This window comes from Mus caroli, unplaced genomic scaffold, assembly GCF_978045245.1.
Source record: "Mus caroli unplaced genomic scaffold, Mus_caroli_1 scaffold_4, whole genome shotgun sequence".
In the NCBI taxonomy this organism is placed as follows: domain Eukaryota; kingdom Metazoa; phylum Chordata; class Mammalia; order Rodentia; family Muridae; genus Mus; species Mus caroli.
The window spans coordinates 104,717,968-104,737,180 of record NW_028227259.1 but is presented as its reverse complement, the minus strand read 5'-3'; the positions used below and the strand labels follow the sequence as shown (position 1 = coordinate 104,737,180).

Genomic DNA, 19,213 nt, shown 5'->3' with positions numbered 1-19,213 from the left:
CTGTCTCTTTTTTCTGAGACAAGGTCCGACTATGTCACTCTGGCTATCTGGAGCTCACTTTGTAGATCAAGCTGGCCTCGAACTCAAGAGATCTGCCCACCTCTGCCTTCCGAGTGCTTGGACTAAAGGCAACCACCACTATACCCAGCGTCAATTATTAAAATGTTTGTTTTCCAATGGATTATAAACATCTAACTTTTGCTGTGGTTTCTATCTTACACTGATTACTATCTCTGTATGGTTCTTTGCTCTTTGATGTTATGAAAACTCCAAAGAGCTGTCTCCATTCACTCTTTCCAGTCAGCTGCAGCCTTCACCAGCTCACCACGATAGCTCCTGTCAAGTCGCCCTGCCTCCACACCTGGCGACTGCTAACCAGCCAACGCTTACCCACTCCTCAGCACAGGTCTGATCATACGGGTACTAGGGAGGAACACACCCCTTCTGGCAATCTTACCTCAATGGACAATCCTTCCCACTTGCTACAACGGCCTTTACCATTCACCTCCCAAGACCACAGCGCCCCAGGCCTCAGCATGTACTCCATCCTCTTCTCCCCTGGAAAGGGGTCGAGCCAGTCTAGTAGGCAAATGTCTCCTTGTAGCCCAGACCGCTCTACTTCCTCCAGACAAAACACTCTGCTCACTACCAGGTACCTTCTCTTGCTTATCACAATCCCAAATGTACACTTCATAACCCTCAAAATCTATTCCCCACAAGGCAGGGCAACTCCATGCTTCCAAGTGCTCTGGCCAAACCCTCAGGACTCAGCCGTTTCGTTTCCTGTGGTCCATTGGGAGGGAACTCTGCAGACTGAGTCTCTGGGGAGCTCCCATGCCTACCACTCACTGCTGCCAGCACGTGAGTCCCCACCCGGTACTCAGTGGTCCTTTAAAGCACATCATCACGCATGTCACGTCTCTGCTCAAAATCACATAATGGCTCAGGGAGACAGGGTCTAAAGTATGTAGCACTGCCTAGCCTGTTACTCTCTGTAGACCAGGCTGGCCTCAAACTCACAGCGACCTGCCAGCCTCTGCCCTCTGAGTGCTGAGATTAAAGGCATGCACCACCCTGCCTGGCACTCTCATTTCTCTTTGAAGCGAAGACCTCACAACGGCTTCAAGACTCAGGGACCCAACCAATCCCTAGGACTGACTTCATTCTGTCTTTCTGATGTTCACTCTACCTACACTGGTATTCTGATTCTTCCTTAGAAAAGGCTATGAATACATTGGCACCTTAGATCTTTGTCTTAACAACACCCTTTCTAAAAGAGGGGTCTGCCCTCAGACAACTCAGTCAGTCTTTGAGAAGCCCTTGCTCCCATCTAACACTCTATAAATGTTAGGAGTTAGGAATGCGAGTTAGTGACACCCGCCCACCCATGTCTATCCAAGTCCACTATTTACTATACTTTTGTCCTGTTTCCAGAGGAATCCCCACCAACACTTGGGCTGCATTTCTCCAGTCTTCCTCCTTCTCATAAATAGATGCCAGATGCTGTCTTATGGAAGCAACCTAGAGAGACAGATAAGATGGTATCAAAGAGTGCTCTACTCCAGGATATTACACTGCAGGTTTATGTATGGTCACCCATATTTTACTTCTATCAAGTTTGTATTCACAGAATATGAAAATAAAAAATTGAAACAACACATTTCTACACTGTACATTTTGGCAACTTATTTTCAGTATTAAATTTTGCTTTTATGTTGCTATATTCTTGATGTTGGAGTTTTCCTAAACTTTTATTTGTAACAGTCTTACTAGGGCTACTGAGTTGCTCAAGGCACAATGCTACGAAAGCCTACAACCTGAGTTTGCTCCACAGAATTCATACATAGATGGAAGAACAGAACTAATTCCTCAGAGCCGTCCCCTGGCCTCCATGTGTACACAGGCACATGTTTGTACACACAGAGGTGCATGTCTGTACACACAGAGGTACATGTCTGTACACACAGAGGTGCATGTCTGTACACACAGAGGTACATGTCTGTACACACAGAGGTGCATGTCTGTACACAGAAGTGCATGTCTGTACACACAGAGGTGCATGTCTGTACACACAGAGGTGCATGTCTGTACACACAGAGGTGCATGTCTGTACACACAGAGGTGCATGTCTGTACACACAGAGGTGCATGTCTGTACACACAGAGGTGCATGTCTGTACACACAGAGGTGCATGTCTGTACACACAGAGGTGCATGTCTGTACACACAGAGGTGATGTCTGTACACACAGAGGTGATGTCTGTACACACAGAGGTGCATGTCTGTACACACAGAGGTGCATGTCTGTACACACAGAGGTGCATGTCTGTACACACAGAGGTACATGTCTGTACACACAGAGGTGCATGTCTGTACACACAGAGGTACATGTCTGTACACACAGAGGTGCATGTCTGTACACACAGAGGTGCATGTCTGTACACACAGAGGTACATGTCTGTACACACAGAGGTGGATGTCTGTATACACAGAGGTGCATGTTTGTACACACAGAGGTGCATGTCTATACACAGAGCAAGGCTGAGTAGGAAATCTTCACTAGCACTCCGGCTGGAACTGCTATGTCCTAATACTTACCTGATTTTGTAAATGCTGTTTGATTCAGTTTTATAAAAAATGTGTAATTGAGCAACTATCTCCTTTAATAGCATGAGATCATAAAAATAATGTGTTATCTTAAGCTCAAGACCTACTGTTTTAACATAACAGGACTGGTGACCATATGAACTCACAGAGACTGAGGCAGCTTGCTGCACAAGTTCAAGACAGCCAGGGCCCCAGCAAGGAAACAGGAATAAACCTAACCAAGAACTGTTTACAACTGATACCTTTGTGGCAAAGGGAAAACCAAAGTCTTTCTTGGTCTATGAGCCGCACTCAAGGACAGAGACCCCACACCCAACTCAATATTTTTGCAGACTTTTTGTTTTATTTTGCTTTGTTTGGACACTTGTTGTCTTATTAGTGTTTTACTTGTTTGTTGTGATTTTTGTTTCTGTGGTTTTGTGGGGAGTGTGTATGTGTGTGTGTTTGCTTCTGGTTTTTGTTTTTTAGTTATTCAAGACAGGGTTTCTCTCGGTAGGCCTGGCTGTCCTGGAACTTGCTCTATAGACCAAGTTCCAAGTTGCCTCAAACTCAGCAATCCACCTGCCTCTGCATCCCAGTGTTTGCTCCTTTTTTGTTTTTTTGAGACAGGGTTTCTCTGTGTAGCCTTGGCTGTCCTGGAACTCACTCTGTAGACCAGGCTGGCCTCGTTCTTTTTTTTTTTTTTTTTTTTTTTTTTAAGAGAGAAAAAGAACATAAAGCTGAGTGGATGGGGAACGTCTGAGAGGAAGTGGTAGAGGGCAAAACATAATAAAAATGTATTATATGAAAACTTTTTTCAAAAAAAAAAAAGTTACTAGGAATTAGGAGCTTCTAGTTCCTGATTTTTAAAACAGAACAAAACAACAATAAAATCTAGGGCTCTAGACTTTTACCTGCTCTTCAAAGGAAATGACCCGAGGCTGGATCTTCTCCAAGGTGAAATGGTAGACCTCCTTGGCTGTGCTGTCTGGCAGGTTAGGGAGGTGTGTGCAGAAATCTGTTAGCAGTTGCCGTGAGATCACAAGGCTGACATTCTCATTCACCACTGGTCAGAAAGTAAAAAATAGGAAACATCAATAATCTGTAAGTTTCCATTAAGCAATTAAATTTTACTTAAAATTACCACTTAATACACTCAATGTATTATTCAGAGACTTGCATGTTCTTCTCATATGTTGCATAATTAGTTTCTTTATGCTGGATTTTACTGATTTCTTATCTACTACAGCAAAGCAGGAAAAATACAGTAACTTTTCTAAGAAAGGATTGGGGAAAATCCCTTGAAAATTTTACTCTCCCTTTTCTTTATTTTTGTGCAAAGGCAAAGCACAGAGCATCTATATAAAGCCTTAATTGGGATTTCAACTTTGAAGACAATTTAACTGAAAAATAGCCCAACTATAAGTGGCTAAAAGCATGGAATAAGTTCATCTCAAAGCACATTTAACACTGATTGTGTAAAGCAGGCCGACGAGCTTTAAAGAACTACTCAGTCATACAAGGCAAGCGTGGCTCTTCCATTCTACTCACTCGCTTCCACAAAAGCTTTCAGTGCTTCTAGTTGTTCTGTCCCAGATAACTGAATGGCTTTTTCCAGAATCTGACGATATCTAAAACAGTATCAAATAAGAATAATGAATGTTTAGTTCTAATTGTCAACTTGAAACAATCTAGAATCACTGAGGAAGAGAATCTCAATGAAGAACTATCTTAATCAGATTGGCCTTTGGACACAGTTCTAGAGCTCTTGATTACATTAATTAAAGGGTGAAGACCTACCACTGTTGGCGTCACTATTCCCTAAGCAAGGAATGCTGAACAGAAGAACTGAGAAAGGAAGATGAGCATAGTCGTGCCTGCACTTATTCTCTCTCTGTCTTAACTATGATGTGAGCAGCTGCTTCAAGCTCCTGCTGCCTTGACTTCCCAGCAATGATGGACAGCAGCCTGGAACTGTGAACTAAAAGAGCCCCTTTCCCCTAAGTGGCTTGTCAGGGTATTTTCTAGCAGCAAGAGAACTGAACCTCAGACGTATATTGTCTAATACAAACTCCAAAGTTTATCTATTCATCTCAATTGTCTATTTGTTTTTAGAGTTTTCACTATGTTATAGGTCCAGGTTAGCCCTGAACTCGATGTGTAGCCCAGCTAACCTGGAACTTGATTCTCCTGTCTCTGCTTCTCAAATGCTAGGATCCCGGGGATGCCATCATGCTTTGGCCTATTTATTCATTTCTACCACTAATTTTGACATACATTCTGTCTTTTCAATTTACCCTAATTTCTTCCATTAATCTCTAGTTGATAGTTTTCTTTACAGCACTGATAAAATAATATTTTTTCAAAAGTGTCCAGCCCATCACAAAAAATACTAAGCCTCAGGACTGGTGAAATAGCTCAACAGATAAACTCACTTTCTGCCAATTTTGACTTCTGAGTTCCATTCCTGAACCCACACAATGGATGGTGAGAAGTGATTTTTCTAGAAGTTGTTCTCAGACCAAATCAATAACTAATATAAATAAATGCAATCTTAACAATTTTAAAGATAAATACTAAACCTGCAATTCTCTGTTTGTTTTTCTGAGACAGGGTTTCTCTGTATAAAAGCCCTGGCTGCCCTGGAACTCGCTCTGTAGACCAGGCTGGCCAAGAACTCACAGAGACCTGCTTGCTCCTGCCTCCCAAGTGTTGGGATTAAAGGACTGTGTCATCCACCATACCTGTCCTAAACCTGCAATTCTAAGATGCTACCTCTAGTTTTTAATATTGAAAACCAGATTTTTTTTTTTTTTTTTAGTTTTAAAACCCATCAGAAGAGGCGTTAATTCATAACTCTATGTTACTGAATGAATTTAAGGTGCCACCTTCCTGAAAACTTTCATTTTGAATCAGAACTAAAATTCCAATTTTCCTTCAAATTTCTTTTTAAAAATAAGCTACATTCTTCATCAACAGTATGTGATACAGACGCACAAGTACACTATTGAGTTGATCAGCTTTTCCTCTTGCCAGCTTCATGATCATCAACCATAGCATAACGCTGCCTAGAGAACAGAACCACTGCTAGAGACAGAATGTCTCCGTGTGTACAAAACCAGTTCCGCCAAGTGAGCGCACTAAGAGAATGTTCTTCCTGCTGTCAGACATCTGCACTCAGTTCTAGCAACTGGTCTGCTCTCTATCCATCACCACAGCAAACGGGCGCTATAAAAAGAGTAAGAGAAATGCTAAAAATAAACAGTGACCATTACCAGGCAACGCTAAGTTCCTTCCTAAAACACAAGTTCAAAGAGGGCAAGGGACTTTTTTTCTGCTTTGTTCACTGAAATATACAATGTCTTAAACAGTATATGGCACAAAACAAACAATGATTTAATAACACTGGTAACATTTTATTTCAGTATAAGGAAGCTAAATTTTATTACTTTTTATCTTCTGTTCTTTTGTTAATTTTTAAGATTGATTATTTTTACTTATATGTATGTTTGGTGAGCATCTGTCATATGAATCTCCATATGACCCATGGAGGCCCTAGAGCTGTGAACCACCCAATGTGCATGGCTGGAATTCCAACACCAGGCCTCTGGAGAAGTGACTAATCAGAGCTCTAACCACTGACCCAGCTCTCCAGCCCTCTCTTCTGTCTTTTAAAAACATTTATCAATGAGCTCGGAGACATGGCTCAGCAGTTAAAAACATTGGTTACTCTTCCATAGCACCAAGGTTAATGGTGGCTCACGGACATCTATCTGCAGATGCATTCTGGTCCCAGGGATCTAACACTGCTCCCTGGCCTCCATGGACTCTAGGCACATGTACAGTGCAGACATACATGCAAGTAAAATGCCCATACACACAGACAACTTATAAAAATCATTATTGGGGGTGGGGGCAAAAATGCTGCAGTGTGCACATTGACGTCACAGGATCACATTGCTGAACTGGTTGTCTCCTTTACCTATATATGGGTTCCAGGAATCAAACTCCGGTCTCCAGGCACCCTAGGAAGCATCTTTACCCACAATCCACATGGACAACACCACTCTTTAATTTATCTTACACATTATTTTTTAAAAAGCATTAAGAACTGTTTTAAATTTGTTGTTTTCTGAGATACACTCTCCCTTTGTCGTCCACGTTACCCAGGAACTCAGGTTCCCCAGAGTCTGAGCTACAGGCACGAGCCACGCACTGGCAAGTTAAATGCATTTGCAAACCTAGCATTGCAGTTATTCACACAGTGGTCCACAAGGAAGCCCAGAAGTAAAACCTGCACAAACAGGACCTGAACTCATTCAGATCAGCGACATGTTTGGTAAGGCCCATCTTCAAAGCTACCATCCAGTTTCTCTCCCAACTCATCTAAAATCCGCAGTCCTGGTTACAAGAGAGCTCTGTCAAACCACAATAGAGGGCTGGAGAGATGGCTCAGCGGTTAAGATCACTGAATGCTCTTCCAGAGGTCCTGAGTTCAATTCTCAGCAACCACATGGTGGCTCACAACCATCTGTAATGGGATCTGATGTCCTGTTCTGGTGTGTCTGAAGACAGTGATGGTGTACTCACATGTATAAAATAAATAAATCTTTGAAAAACCACAATAGAAGCAGGTATGTAGCCAGGAAACAGCAAATTCCAAAGGACACAACAGTTAAGAAGGAAACAGCAAGCCTCAAGACCACAGTGTTCCTTTCCCTATGACTAAGTTTGAGCCTTTAAGGGATAACACTGTATTAGAGACTCCTTCCTATGATGTACCCCATTCTAGCCTCCTCACTTACAGTATGTACACACACACTCACAGCTACAGAAAGGAACATTTCTCTTACACTCAGATTTACCTACTTATTGATCTGGGCACATTTCAGATAGGTTATACTTAATGATGTGTCATTTATCATTTTGATTGATTTTTTCAAATTTGATAAGTCTATTAAATCAAGATTATAGCTAAGTCTTGTATTTACATACTCCTAGAGTATTTTATACAAACTAATATTCAAATTGATAATATTCAAACTAAGATAAATACTTGACAAATGTGCTGCCTAACCTGAAGTTAAGATTTGTTTGATGCTATGGGTGGTGGCACATGCCTTTAGTCCCAGCACTCAGGAGGCAGAGGCAGGCAGATCTACATGAGTTCCAGGTCAGCCAGGACTATGAGAAAAACCCAGACTCAAAAAAATACAAATTAAAAACATTTTTGAAAAATATTTACTTTTACTTTGTGTCCGGGTGCTTTGCCTGTATGTCTGGTGTACGACATGCATGTCGACCACAGAGGACAGAAGAAGGCATCAGACGGCTCAGTGGTTAGAGCACTTGCTGCTCTTGCAGAGGATCCAGGTTCAGTTCCCAGCACCACATGGCAGCTTACAGCCATCTGTATATAACTCTAGTGCCAACAGATCTGATGCCCTCTCTGGCCTCTAAGGGCACAGACACATACACATGTATACACAGATGCAGTCACCCGACCCCTGCCAAAGCACACAGGCAATAGCTGTTGTTTGCCCACTAGAAGTGGGTGGTAAGCTGCTACTTCTGAAGAGTGCACGAGCTCTGGTTGTATACAACACACAGAAAATCAAGTTGGGTGGGAAGCTTCCTCCCTGCTGGTTAATCACCCTCATGCTGGCCGGGCAGGCGTGGTGGTGCAGGCCTTTGATCCCAGCACTTGGGAGGCAGACATCAAATGGCGTTAAAAATAATTATGTTTATGTTTATATATCATGCCACCATCAGCTCTGGTCAAAGAAACTTCTTTTTACAGTGGACAATAGTAAGTTTAAAAACTAACAACTGGGCACCCAGGTGGTGGTGGTGCACACCTTTGATCCCAGCAGTTGGGAGTCAAAGGCAGGGGGATCTCTGAGTTCAAGCCCAGCCTGGTCTATAGAGTGAGTTCCAGGACAGCCAAGGCTACACTGAGAAACACTGTTTCGAAAAAGAAAAACAAACAAACAGCCAGGCATGGTGGCCCACGCCTTTAATCCTAGCATTTAGGAGACAGAGGCAGGCGAATTTCTGAGTTCGAGGCCAGCCTGGTCTACAGCGTAAGTTTCAGGACAGCCAGGGCTACACAGAGAAACCCTGTCTTGAAAAAAAAAAAAAAAAAAAAGAAAGAAAAGAAAAGAAAAACAAAGAAAAGAGGTTAGCAACTGGTTAAGAACACATGATTAAATTATCATCAACAAATGGGACTTCTCGACCTCTGTCTCTAAGGGTCAGGGAACATCACAGAAAAGGGAGTGAGAAGACTGTAAGAGCGCCAGCGAGACATTAGCTAGAACCAACAAAAGCAACAATCAATTGCAACAACTAGAACTGATACTGAAGCCAGAAAAACTGTAACACAGCTATGCCTGGAGAAATAAGGCGAGATTTCAAGTTCAATAATAAACTTAAGAACGGTGAAGTGTCAGTTGGAACATCAACCACCAGAAATTACAGAACTGAAAAATATTATAACCAACTTAAATACTTAAGAGCAGATGAGACTGCTGGAGGACAGCTAACCCAGACAGCAGGTCTGAAGAACCATCTAGAATGAAGCACAGAAATGGAAAGCACCGAGAGAGAGAGAGAGAGAGAGAGAGAGAGAGAGAGAGAGAGAGAGAGAGAGAGAGAGAGCGCAAAGAAATTCCAGGATGTTGTTCTGAAGTCTAGAGCCAGAACACACAGAAAGAGAAGGCATTATTTAGACCAGGAATGGTGGCTCATGGCAGGAATCGCAATACTTAGAAGACTGAGGCAGGAAGATTATAGTGAGCCAGTCTGAGCTACAGAATAAGACACTGTCCAAAAAAGAGGTAGACAGGTAAGCAGACGATCCAACAGACACTTCCCAGAACTGTTCAGAGAATCTTATCTACTGGACTTCCCAAGCAAGCTCAGCCAAGTGACTTCAAATACTTTCAACACGTGGCCACATTTCTTTCACTCCCTGTATCTATGTCACTCTGCACATAAAAAAGTTTATGTCTCCTCCATTCTCAACTTGGTGACCAATGGAATGTAGCCGAGATGAAATGTCACTTCTGAGCCTGGACCTAAGGAGGCCTTGAATGTGTCATTATCGCTGGGACCCTGTTGTCATACTAGCCAAGCACCTCACAAAAGCAGAGCTGTCCCTGTACCTGGTCTGCAGCTCTTTGTAGATGTGTGTAGGAGACCAAGTGGAAGCAAAGCCATTTGGGGCAGATAATATTTACCTCAGCCTAAGGCAAACTGTCAACCTCCAAAACTGTAAACTAAACATGTTATTATGTTTTAAGTCACTAGGTGACTTTTTTCAGTGGCTTATTTCACAGTAAAAGCTAACTGCTACTTACATAGACGCATCATAGTGAAGTGGCCAAAATTAAAGCAAGTACATGTTAACACAATTTTTAGGAGAAATAATCTCTAATAATCTCTTGTTCTTTAAGCACTGTGTTCCAATTTAGTGGCAATGGGAAATACTGGGGGAAGATAATCTACAAGTTTTAGTTGAAAACAAGAAGTTCATTCTCTGTTAGGAAACTGAGGCAAGAAGTTTGTCATGAGTTTGAGGTGACTATAAACTACATATAAGGAGTTTCAAGACAGTCTAGGGTGTGAACAAGACACTAAAACCAAAAAACAAATTAAAAAACATACCCAAGTTTGGTCAAAATAATGTAAGGCCAAAATTGTGGCTATATTTAGTTACGAGGTCACAGACATGGGCTGTAGCACATCTCCTAAATAAAGCTGTTTGCTTTGAAAAAACTAAAAAGTAATTTTCTCTGGTTTTTTTTCCCCCTATAATGAGGCCAATAACATTATCTACTTCCACATAGTGTTTGGCACACAAATGGTATCTAGTTTGGACATAGGAATCACTGAAACTGCCCTGAAGGATCAGCAGAGCAGCAAAGAATCCGAGTCAAAAGGGGCTTTGAGATTATCCCGTTTCTCTGCCACTGCAGACACGAGTGTGAATGCTGACACTTCTATTCCTCCATTAACAGAAAGTTCTAATCCAATGTCTACCTCACTAGAGCACAGTACAATCTTATTTTTCTTCCTTCTGAAAACATAGTCTTAGCCGGGCGTGGTGGCACATGCCTTTAATCCCAGCACTCGGGAGGCAGAGGCAGGCGGATTTCTGAGTTCGAGGCCAGCCTGGTCTACAAAGTGAGTTCCAGGACAGCCAGGGCTACACAGAGAAACCCTGTCTCGAAAAACAAAAAAACAAACAAACAAAAAAAAAACCATAGTCTTGGTAAGCAAAGGTCTTCTATTACTAAGAGGTCTTCTATAACTAACAACTTATAAAATATTAGCAGATCCTGGCAGGGCACATTCGTAAACCCAGTTTTGGGGAGCCTGAGGCACAATTTGGAAGGAGTTTTAGGCCATCCTGGGCTAGTGTTGGATGCTAGCCTGGGCTACAAGAAACTGTGTCTCAAAACAACAAACAAACAAAAAATAAATGTTTAAACTGCAAAGCCCCCCAGGCTCCTCCAGACGCCATCCACACTTTAGAACTGGGAGGAGGAAGTCGTAAAGGTCTTATTTCCATGGATGGATTCAACAAACACCTAACACTCATGCCCTCAAGGAAAAAACATTTTTTAAAAATTGAATTCTGGTCAGGGAAGTGAAGAAATGAACAAACAAAACAGCTTAATCTCTGTCCCCGAGAAAGTAGGCTCCAGCTGTGCACAGGAAGCTAACTAGCCAGCTGCCGTGTGAGGATGCTGTGCGTGTCTGAGTGTGTGCGCACGTGGAGCAGGTTTCCAGGAAGTCACATCTGATTCAAATGTGAAGAACCAAGCAGGTTCACCAATTAAGTCCAGCCAGGCTGCCACAACAATCACCTTCACAGGCTCCTTCTCCAGTCTCCCTCTTCCTCTTCTCAAAATCTGGGGCTTTTTGTTCTGAGTTTTGGATTTTTTGAGATAGGGTCTCTTTATATAGCCTGGCTGCCCTGGAACTCAAAGAGACTGACCTGCTTCCAACTCACAAGTACTGGAATCAAAGGCCTTCACCTGGCTTCTAGAACTTTTCTTGAAAAAAAGATGTAATTACTTTTATGTGTGTGTGTGTGTGTGTGTGTGTGTGTGTGGTCTGCATGTGTGTCTGTGCACCACGGGTTTGTCTGGTGCCCTCAGAGGTCAGAAAGGGGCATTGCATCCCATGGAACTGGAATTATAAATGGTTGAATGTGAATGCTGGGAACTGAACCCAGGTCATCAGGAAGAACAGTCAGTGTTTCTACTAGCCAGGCTATTGCTCCAGTCTGGTCTTCTAAACTTTGTAAGAGAATAAAAAACAAAACAACAACAACAACAAAAAAAAAAACCCAAGAAAAACCCAACCCACATATATCATATATAAAAAGCAGTCTATATCTGCAACAACAACCACAACAAAATGCTATTTCTATGGCTATTTTCTTATACTAACTTTAGCTAACATCAGAAAGCATGTCTAAATGAGCTTTTAAAAAGAGAGGCAGCCGGGCAATGGTGGCGCACGCCTTTAATCCCAGCACTTTGGAGGCAGAGGCAGGTGGATTTCTGAGTTTGAGACCAGCCTGGTCTACAAAGTGAGTTCCAGGACAGCCAGGGCTATACAGAGAAACCCTGTCTCGAAAAACCAAAAGAAGAAGGAGGAGGAGGAGGAGGAGAGGCAATACAATCTGGATGGTTAAAAGTGAGCTTTTGAAAAAAACCTGGGTTCAAATAGACGTCATGCTCCCAACCCTAGCACCTGGCTAGTCACTGATTTAACCAATAATTCTTGAACACTACACTGCATGGAACAGAAAGTGTCAGCATTAGAAATCTTGTACTCTATAATTTCTTAAAGTGAGAGCCTTTGTTTCTCAGTTCCCAACATAAAAACCATAAACGAACAGATGACTTGACATATGTACATCATAAAGTATGTGGCTGGCAGAACTGTGTTGTTATGAGAGTAAATTCTGACACATTTTTACCAAATAGTACTAGGTAAATACCAAAGGGAAGGCCAAAAATATCCTCAGAAAAAAATTACTGAAGGCTGGAAATGGCTCAGTGGTTAAAAGAATGCTTGCTGCTTTTCCAGAGGACCTGAGTTCAATTCCTAGCATCCACCCAGGTGGCTCAGGACCACCTGTAACTCCAGGTCCAGGGGGATGCACTCCCTCTTTGAACACCCATAGGCATCTGCACACAGGGCACACATACACATAAATAAAAATAATAAGCTAATTCTTAAGAAAGAAAGCAATGTTGAGAGGGTGCCAACTAACACTGCATGGGCTATCTGTTATCAAGCAAAGTATTTCATTTCCTCTTAAGGAAATCCACATGGTAGGCTGGCACTCCACCCTCCATTCATGTTCCTGCGCAATGCCACTTTGCTTCTAAAGAGTTAGTGGTACATTCCATTTCCTTTCCCCTGGAATCTGCACTGCTCTCGATACTTGCTTTCATTGGTATTACAGAACTGATGTGAGTCTTGTCAGACTAGCCTTATGCCTTACAGTTCCACTCTCACCCTGTTAGAACATTCTGATGCAGGAAGTCCCAGAAAAAAAAAAAAAAAGCCAAAGCTAAACCATGGAGTGAGAATAAAAGATCCAGCCAACTGCCAGGTATCTATCTACACGTGGCCAGCCCTAGTGCATCTGCTAGCCAAATTAATCTGCGTAACTGAACCAGGTAAGATCAAGAAAACAGGCCAGGCAACATACAGATTCCCAGGGTGGGGGGTGGGGGTGTCACTTTTATATTACTAAATTGTGTACTTATTTAGCTACAACAGGCAAAAGAAACACCCTATTGGAGACATGCTACTGTTCATCTCTAATTCCAAGCTAGAGAGGTAAATAGTAATGAAGTTCCACAAGATTTTCAAGTTCTAACACCTGCATCTTAGCTGATAACTAATGAACTTACATTTTCTGTAATAAAGAGAAAAAAAAAAAAACAAAGGAAATATAAGGGAATACATAAGCTAGTTTTACTTCTATCCAAAGCTATAAAAGTATTAATACATGGAAAAACAACCAAACAATGAAGACATAAGTCAACTATTTCCAACCCCTGGAATAAGTCGTATGTATGTATTTACTGACTGCTTAATAACAACATTATGACATTTTCCATACACCAGGGACTGTGCTCAGTTATTGAAGTGTAATTAGTACATAGACACATGCTCATTTTGAAATCAGATAAGACTAAGTCTCACGATTACCCTTCCATTTTTTTAAAGTGGAAAAATAAAGAATAATGTAGTTAAGCCCAGGGTATACAACTAAGTTTCCCACTAATAAAGTAGACTGAACTGTCTACACAGAAAAGTCCAGCACAGCGGTCACACAACACACGCACCATTTCAATGTGCAGGTTTGATTAAGAATATTTCATTAATTAGATCAACATGCCCTCAGCTGTGAGGTGTAAATGTTAGGGCCAATTGAAGGCATACTTTCATTAGAAGGCAAAACTGTGAAAATCTACACAAAGAAGACTACAGCTGTTCAACAACTGCTTGAGGGGACTGAACCGTGTCCCAATTTTTGACCTGGAGTGAATCTAAGCACCCTAAGGTTTCGACAAAATTCCTTAGCAGGCCCTGGAAATATCATTGTTCTAGATATCCTGAGCCGGAGGACATTCTGCCTGTGTTCTCTTCTCCAGAGTTGGTGACAGACAGCGAGTATCCAGAACATAAGGACCCACACACGCTATGAACTGAGAGAAGTTCTGGACCACATGACAGCATCCATACCTCCTCTGCCCCTATCAATCCTGGAAAGCCATCTCTTCGAAATAAAAGTCTGCATCAAAGTCCAGAATATAAATTTACCTCCAACACGGCGAAGGCGGGGGCGGCAGCGAACCGAAGTCAAACTCGGTGTGTCGGGCTCGCCGAAGAGACACTAAGGAAGGCGCCCACCGCCGGGCGAGCCGTCATCTTTCTTACCTCGCTTCCAGAAGCCAAAAGAACCCGCAGAGGGCGTTATCAAGGACTTAAGAAGCTGGTAGCCACCCGGGGTCGTGGGACGGTCAGGACCCCAGCACAGGGTCCCTACAGCTTTCTGTTGCTCCCAACATTTACCGCCACAGCTGAGCTCAGGCCCGCCCCCCTGAGTCAGGCCTAGCTCGAGCCTCACGCCCCGGAGCGCCCGTCGCCTCTGGGAAGGTAAACTTGCGGCTTCCTTCCTACCTCTGTACTGCTAAGAAATACTCACTTGCCCGCCAGATCTTTATGAGAGCCGCTGGAATTCATGAGCTGGGCCAAATCCTGTCGCACGGTAGCCGCCATCTTTCCTCCAGCTCAGCCACGGCTGCGGGACCTCTCGCTGCCAAGAAGAAAACGAGCGTGGTCCTCCAGGAGGCGGGCAGAGGGGACGCGAGGTGCCATAGAGTAGCGTCTCTGTGGGCCAGAGCGCCGAATAGGGGGAGCAGGAATTAGCTCCGCCCTCCGAGTTGAGTGACACCAGACTCCTCTCCTCCAGTTTGAGGACCGCCCAGGTCTCCCGAGAGACGCAGGCTCTCACGCTCCGACCTGGGATTGGCTGAAGAACTTGAGGGCGTGTACTTTGTGCAACTTCAGTAAAGGCCCGGCAAGTCAAAGGACGACGTTTTCCTTAAGTTCCGGGACAGATTATTTATTTATTTATTTTTGGTTTTTCGAGACAGGGTTTCTCTGTATAGCCCTGGCTGTCCTGGAACTCACTCTGTAGACCAGGCTGGCCTCGAACTCAGAAATCCACCTGCCTCTGCCTCCCGAGTGCTGGGAAAAAAAAAAAAAAGCCGGGACAGATTATTATCGTTCTCCGCTCCGTTCTTTAAGGCATCACTTAAACTACCTATGTAAAGAGTTACTTCCAATTTACAATAGTCCAACCCTGAAGAAAAACGAAACAAAAACCAACCAACACACACACACACGGAATGTCAATTCCAAAGATAAGAGGAAAAATACAACAGACCCAAATCATCATGGCCAAATTACAGCAAGCAATCTATGAAAGCAAGCTTTTTTATTCGTGTACACGAGCTACCTTCCCCTAAGGTGGAGTTCAATAGGTCAGCCCTGGATGCAAGGAAGACAAGGTGTTTATAGCTCAGGGGTAAGGGGTTCCGAATGGGAGATTTGGCGGGCAAACTAGGCGGCGAGCAAAACAAGGTAATCACAACAGGTAGCCATAACAAGGTAGTCATAGGTGGTCATGGAACCTATGCAGCAGATAAGGCTCCAAGGTGGCTATAAACCACTTCTTGAAGCAAAGACATGACTTCTATTCCTGGAACAGGCATTGCAGAACATTTTGTAGTTAAAGTTACAGGTGGAGAATAGCCCAATGCCTGACAAACAAAGGTTTAGTCATAAACAAGAAAGAACCTAGTTTGTCTGGAACAGAGGTTTAATGGTAAACAGAAAGGAACCTAATCTGTCTTTACTATATAAGATGGCTTTTAAGTCTGAAATGGAGACAGGCTGGTTCTTCAGATCATTTACCTGGGAGAGAGTATACTATGATCAAGAATATGCTCCTCCCACGATGAGTCACTAGCATCTAGGTGTGCCGATGTCTGCGTTTCTCCACTTGGGAGGAAACTCAGCTGCACAGCTTATGATCATAGTGGACTGCTTTTGGCACATTCCCCTTATAAGCAAATAAATAGCTAGGTTTCATGGTGGTCACCATAATACTAGCACTCCAGAAGTGGAAGCTAGGGAATCAGTTCAAGTCTATACCCCTGATCCTATCGACTTGGAAGCCAGCTGGGATTACTAGAGACCCTGTCCCACAAAACTCTAAGATGTAGAACAGATTAATGTGCACACACACACACACACACATACACAAATACCTTTGGACTATATATGTGCATTCCTTGATACACCCTGTATCTTTTTAAAGTATCGGTCATACATATCACTTTGTTCAGACAATGCTGATTTTCATCTATTGTTCTGAAGTGATTAGTAATACTGCCCTTTGATTGAGAACCTGTTACACGAGTGACGAGGTATGTGGTCATCCTGCATTCACATGCGGTTACATTTCTTATTCATGTTGTCTTACAAAACTTCTTTCCAAAAATACAATCTGATAAATGCAAGGTTTTTGTATTCTCTTCCTTTCACAGAAAGTAACATGCCTTATTGTTCTCCTTTAGAGTTTTCTCTTTTCTTCTGGTGACCTAGTCATATAAGACAAGTCCCTTTCTATCATTATTTTTAAAGTAGCGAAGGAATGTTATAACATACAGGACATATGAAGAACTTCTTTTATAGAGCAGCCAATGGTGCAGTGAATGAACTTATATGTGCATGATTTAAGATGTGTGCAAGTAAAATACATTCCCCAAAGTGAGTCAGGATGCATACACATTTTTTGGCAGATATTCCCAAATCATCCTGAACAGGAGAATTCTAGTATTTGGCCCTCCAGTCAGATATATTTAGGACTGCAATTTCTTGCAGACTTACCTACAACAAATACTAAACTTGAAGCATTTAGCCATCTTGGCATGTTACAAATGGCATGTTCTCTCTTTGGACATGAGCAAGGCAAACAAAGTAAAGTAGAAGTTATCCGCACCGTTCAAATCACGTCCTTTTGGCAAGAATGCCTAACAGTGGTGAGCCTGGAAGCCCACTTTCCAGTTAGGCAGCCTTTGTGTGCACAGAGCTTAATGGCACAGGCCTCTCAAGGCCTGCCTAGACAACTTAGTGGGACCTGTGTGAGAATAGAAAGTATAAAAAGGCTGGGAGAGCCGGGCGTGGTGGTGCACGCCTTTAGTCCCAGCACTTGGGAGGCAGAGGCAGGTGGATTTCTGAGTTCAAGGCCAGCCTGGTCTACAAAGTGAGTGCCAGGACAGCCAGGGCTACACAGAGAAACCCTGTCTCGAAAAAACCAAAAAAAAAAAAAAAAAAGGCTGGGAGTAAGAGGTGCTGGAGAGATGGCACAGTGGTTAAGAGCACTGACTGCTCTTCTAGAGGTTCTAAGTTCAATTCCCAGCAACGACATGGTGGCTCACAACCATCTGTAATGGGTTCTGATGTCCTCTTCTGGTGTGTCTGAAGACAGATATAGTCTACTCATAAAAATCAAATAAGTAAACCTTTTTTTAAGGCTGGGATACACATTGCACCTCATTTGCCTATTGTGTAGAGGTCCTGGACTAAATTTCTAGTCCAAGAGTAAGAGAGATGAATAAGAGGCAGGAAGAGAGATGGATGCAGGGAATGAGGGATGAAGGGAACCAGCAGATTCTACCAAAACCCATCCATCTGACCACCTAAATATCTGTGTGCCCTCGGGGAAGGTAGATTAGCTGCCTTCCCTGAGGAAGAAAGTTCAGCTTCCCATTCAGTGTTGCCAAAAATAAAATCACAACAACTTAAAGATCTTCAGCTGGATATACTTTTTCTTTTAGAATCAGACACTTCTCAAAATAAGGTAAATGTTCCAGAGGGAGGGACGAAGTTATATAGGCAGAAAAACAGGACTGGAACAAGGGACAGTGGGTGTGACACAGTAGCTCATGCCTGTGGTTCCAGAACTGTGGTTGGGGCAAGGGGACTCATGGGAGTGTAAGACTGTCTAAGGGTTTTACAGCTGTGAACAGACACCATGACCAAGCCAAGTCTTATAAGGCCAACATTTAGTTGGGGCTGGATTACAGGTTCAGAGATTCAGCCCATTATCATCAAGGCAGGAACATGGCACTGTCCAGGCAGGCATGGTGCAGGAGCCGCTGAGAGTTCTACATCTTTATCAGAAGGCCACTGGAAGAAGACTGGCTTCCAGACAGCTAGGATGAAGGTCTTAAAGCCAGCGCTCACAGTGACACAACCACTCCAACAAGGCCACACCTTCTGATAGCACCCACTCCAACAAGGCCACACCTTCTAATAGCACCATTCCCTGGTTTGAGCATAAACAAACCATCACAAAGGCCATCTTGGACTATGCATCCTGGACCATCTGGAATTCCAGATCAGTCTGGGACACAGAGAGGGATCCTGTTGTCAAAAGAAAAGGAAAGATGGTTTGTCTGTTCGGTTCTTTTCTTTGTCAGATAGGACAAAAAACTAATTTGGTTACTTTAGGTTAGTTTGAGATTTTGTTTCATCTTGTTTTTTGTTTGTTTGTTTGGTTGGTTGGTTGGTTGGTTGATTTTGAAAGTATGAAGCACCAAAGGAACTTCATCAGTGTGCTGCTCACTGAAACAGCTTCTTTGGGAAAAAAAGCCTCTTTCATCTTTGCTTCTCTGAAGGTGAAATAAATAGCTTGATGGTATAAGTTACCATGAGTCATGCCAGTTTACAATTATAGTCTGGTCTTTCAGGGCAGGAGTGAGAGCTTGGTCTGAAGCAATGGGCTCCAGTAATTTTATTTGACACCTTTACATCAGCTCAAAATTCAGAATGTTCAAAAACAAAACAACACAAAGCCTCTTGAGGGACTGGAGAGATGGCTTGGTGGTTAAGAGCACTTGCTGCTCTTGCTGAGGTCCTGGGTTCGATTTCCAGCATCCACATGGTGGCTCACAACTTCCTGTACCTATATGTCCAGGGAATTCGATACCATCCTCTGGCCTGCTGGAGCTCCCCCA

The 19,213-nt window shown here is 43.0% G+C and overlaps 1 protein-coding gene across 3 annotated transcripts in view; it reads right to left on the bottom strand.

The window, feature by feature from the left end:
* The window catches only part of Cops4 (COP9 signalosome subunit 4), a 33,530-nt gene extending 18,495 nt beyond the window's left edge, over positions 1–15,035 (bottom strand). The window contains exons 1-4 of one of the 3 annotated variants that reach the window (XM_021162105.3): positions 14,830–15,035; positions 4,137–4,216; positions 3,500–3,651; positions 1,418–1,521 (exon numbers count right to left, since the gene is read on the bottom strand). In XM_021162105.3, coding sequence (XP_021017764.1) covers positions 1,418–1,521; positions 3,500–3,651; positions 4,137–4,216; positions 14,830–14,903 — 410 coding nt within the window. In that variant the 5' untranslated portion in view covers positions 14,904–15,035. The remainder of the gene's footprint in view (positions 1–1,417; positions 1,522–3,499; positions 3,652–4,136; positions 4,217–14,829) is intronic. The other 2 variants (XM_021162103.3, XM_021162104.3) reach the window with 2 other exon arrangements.
* Between the last annotated feature and the right edge of the window lie 4,178 nt (positions 15,036–19,213).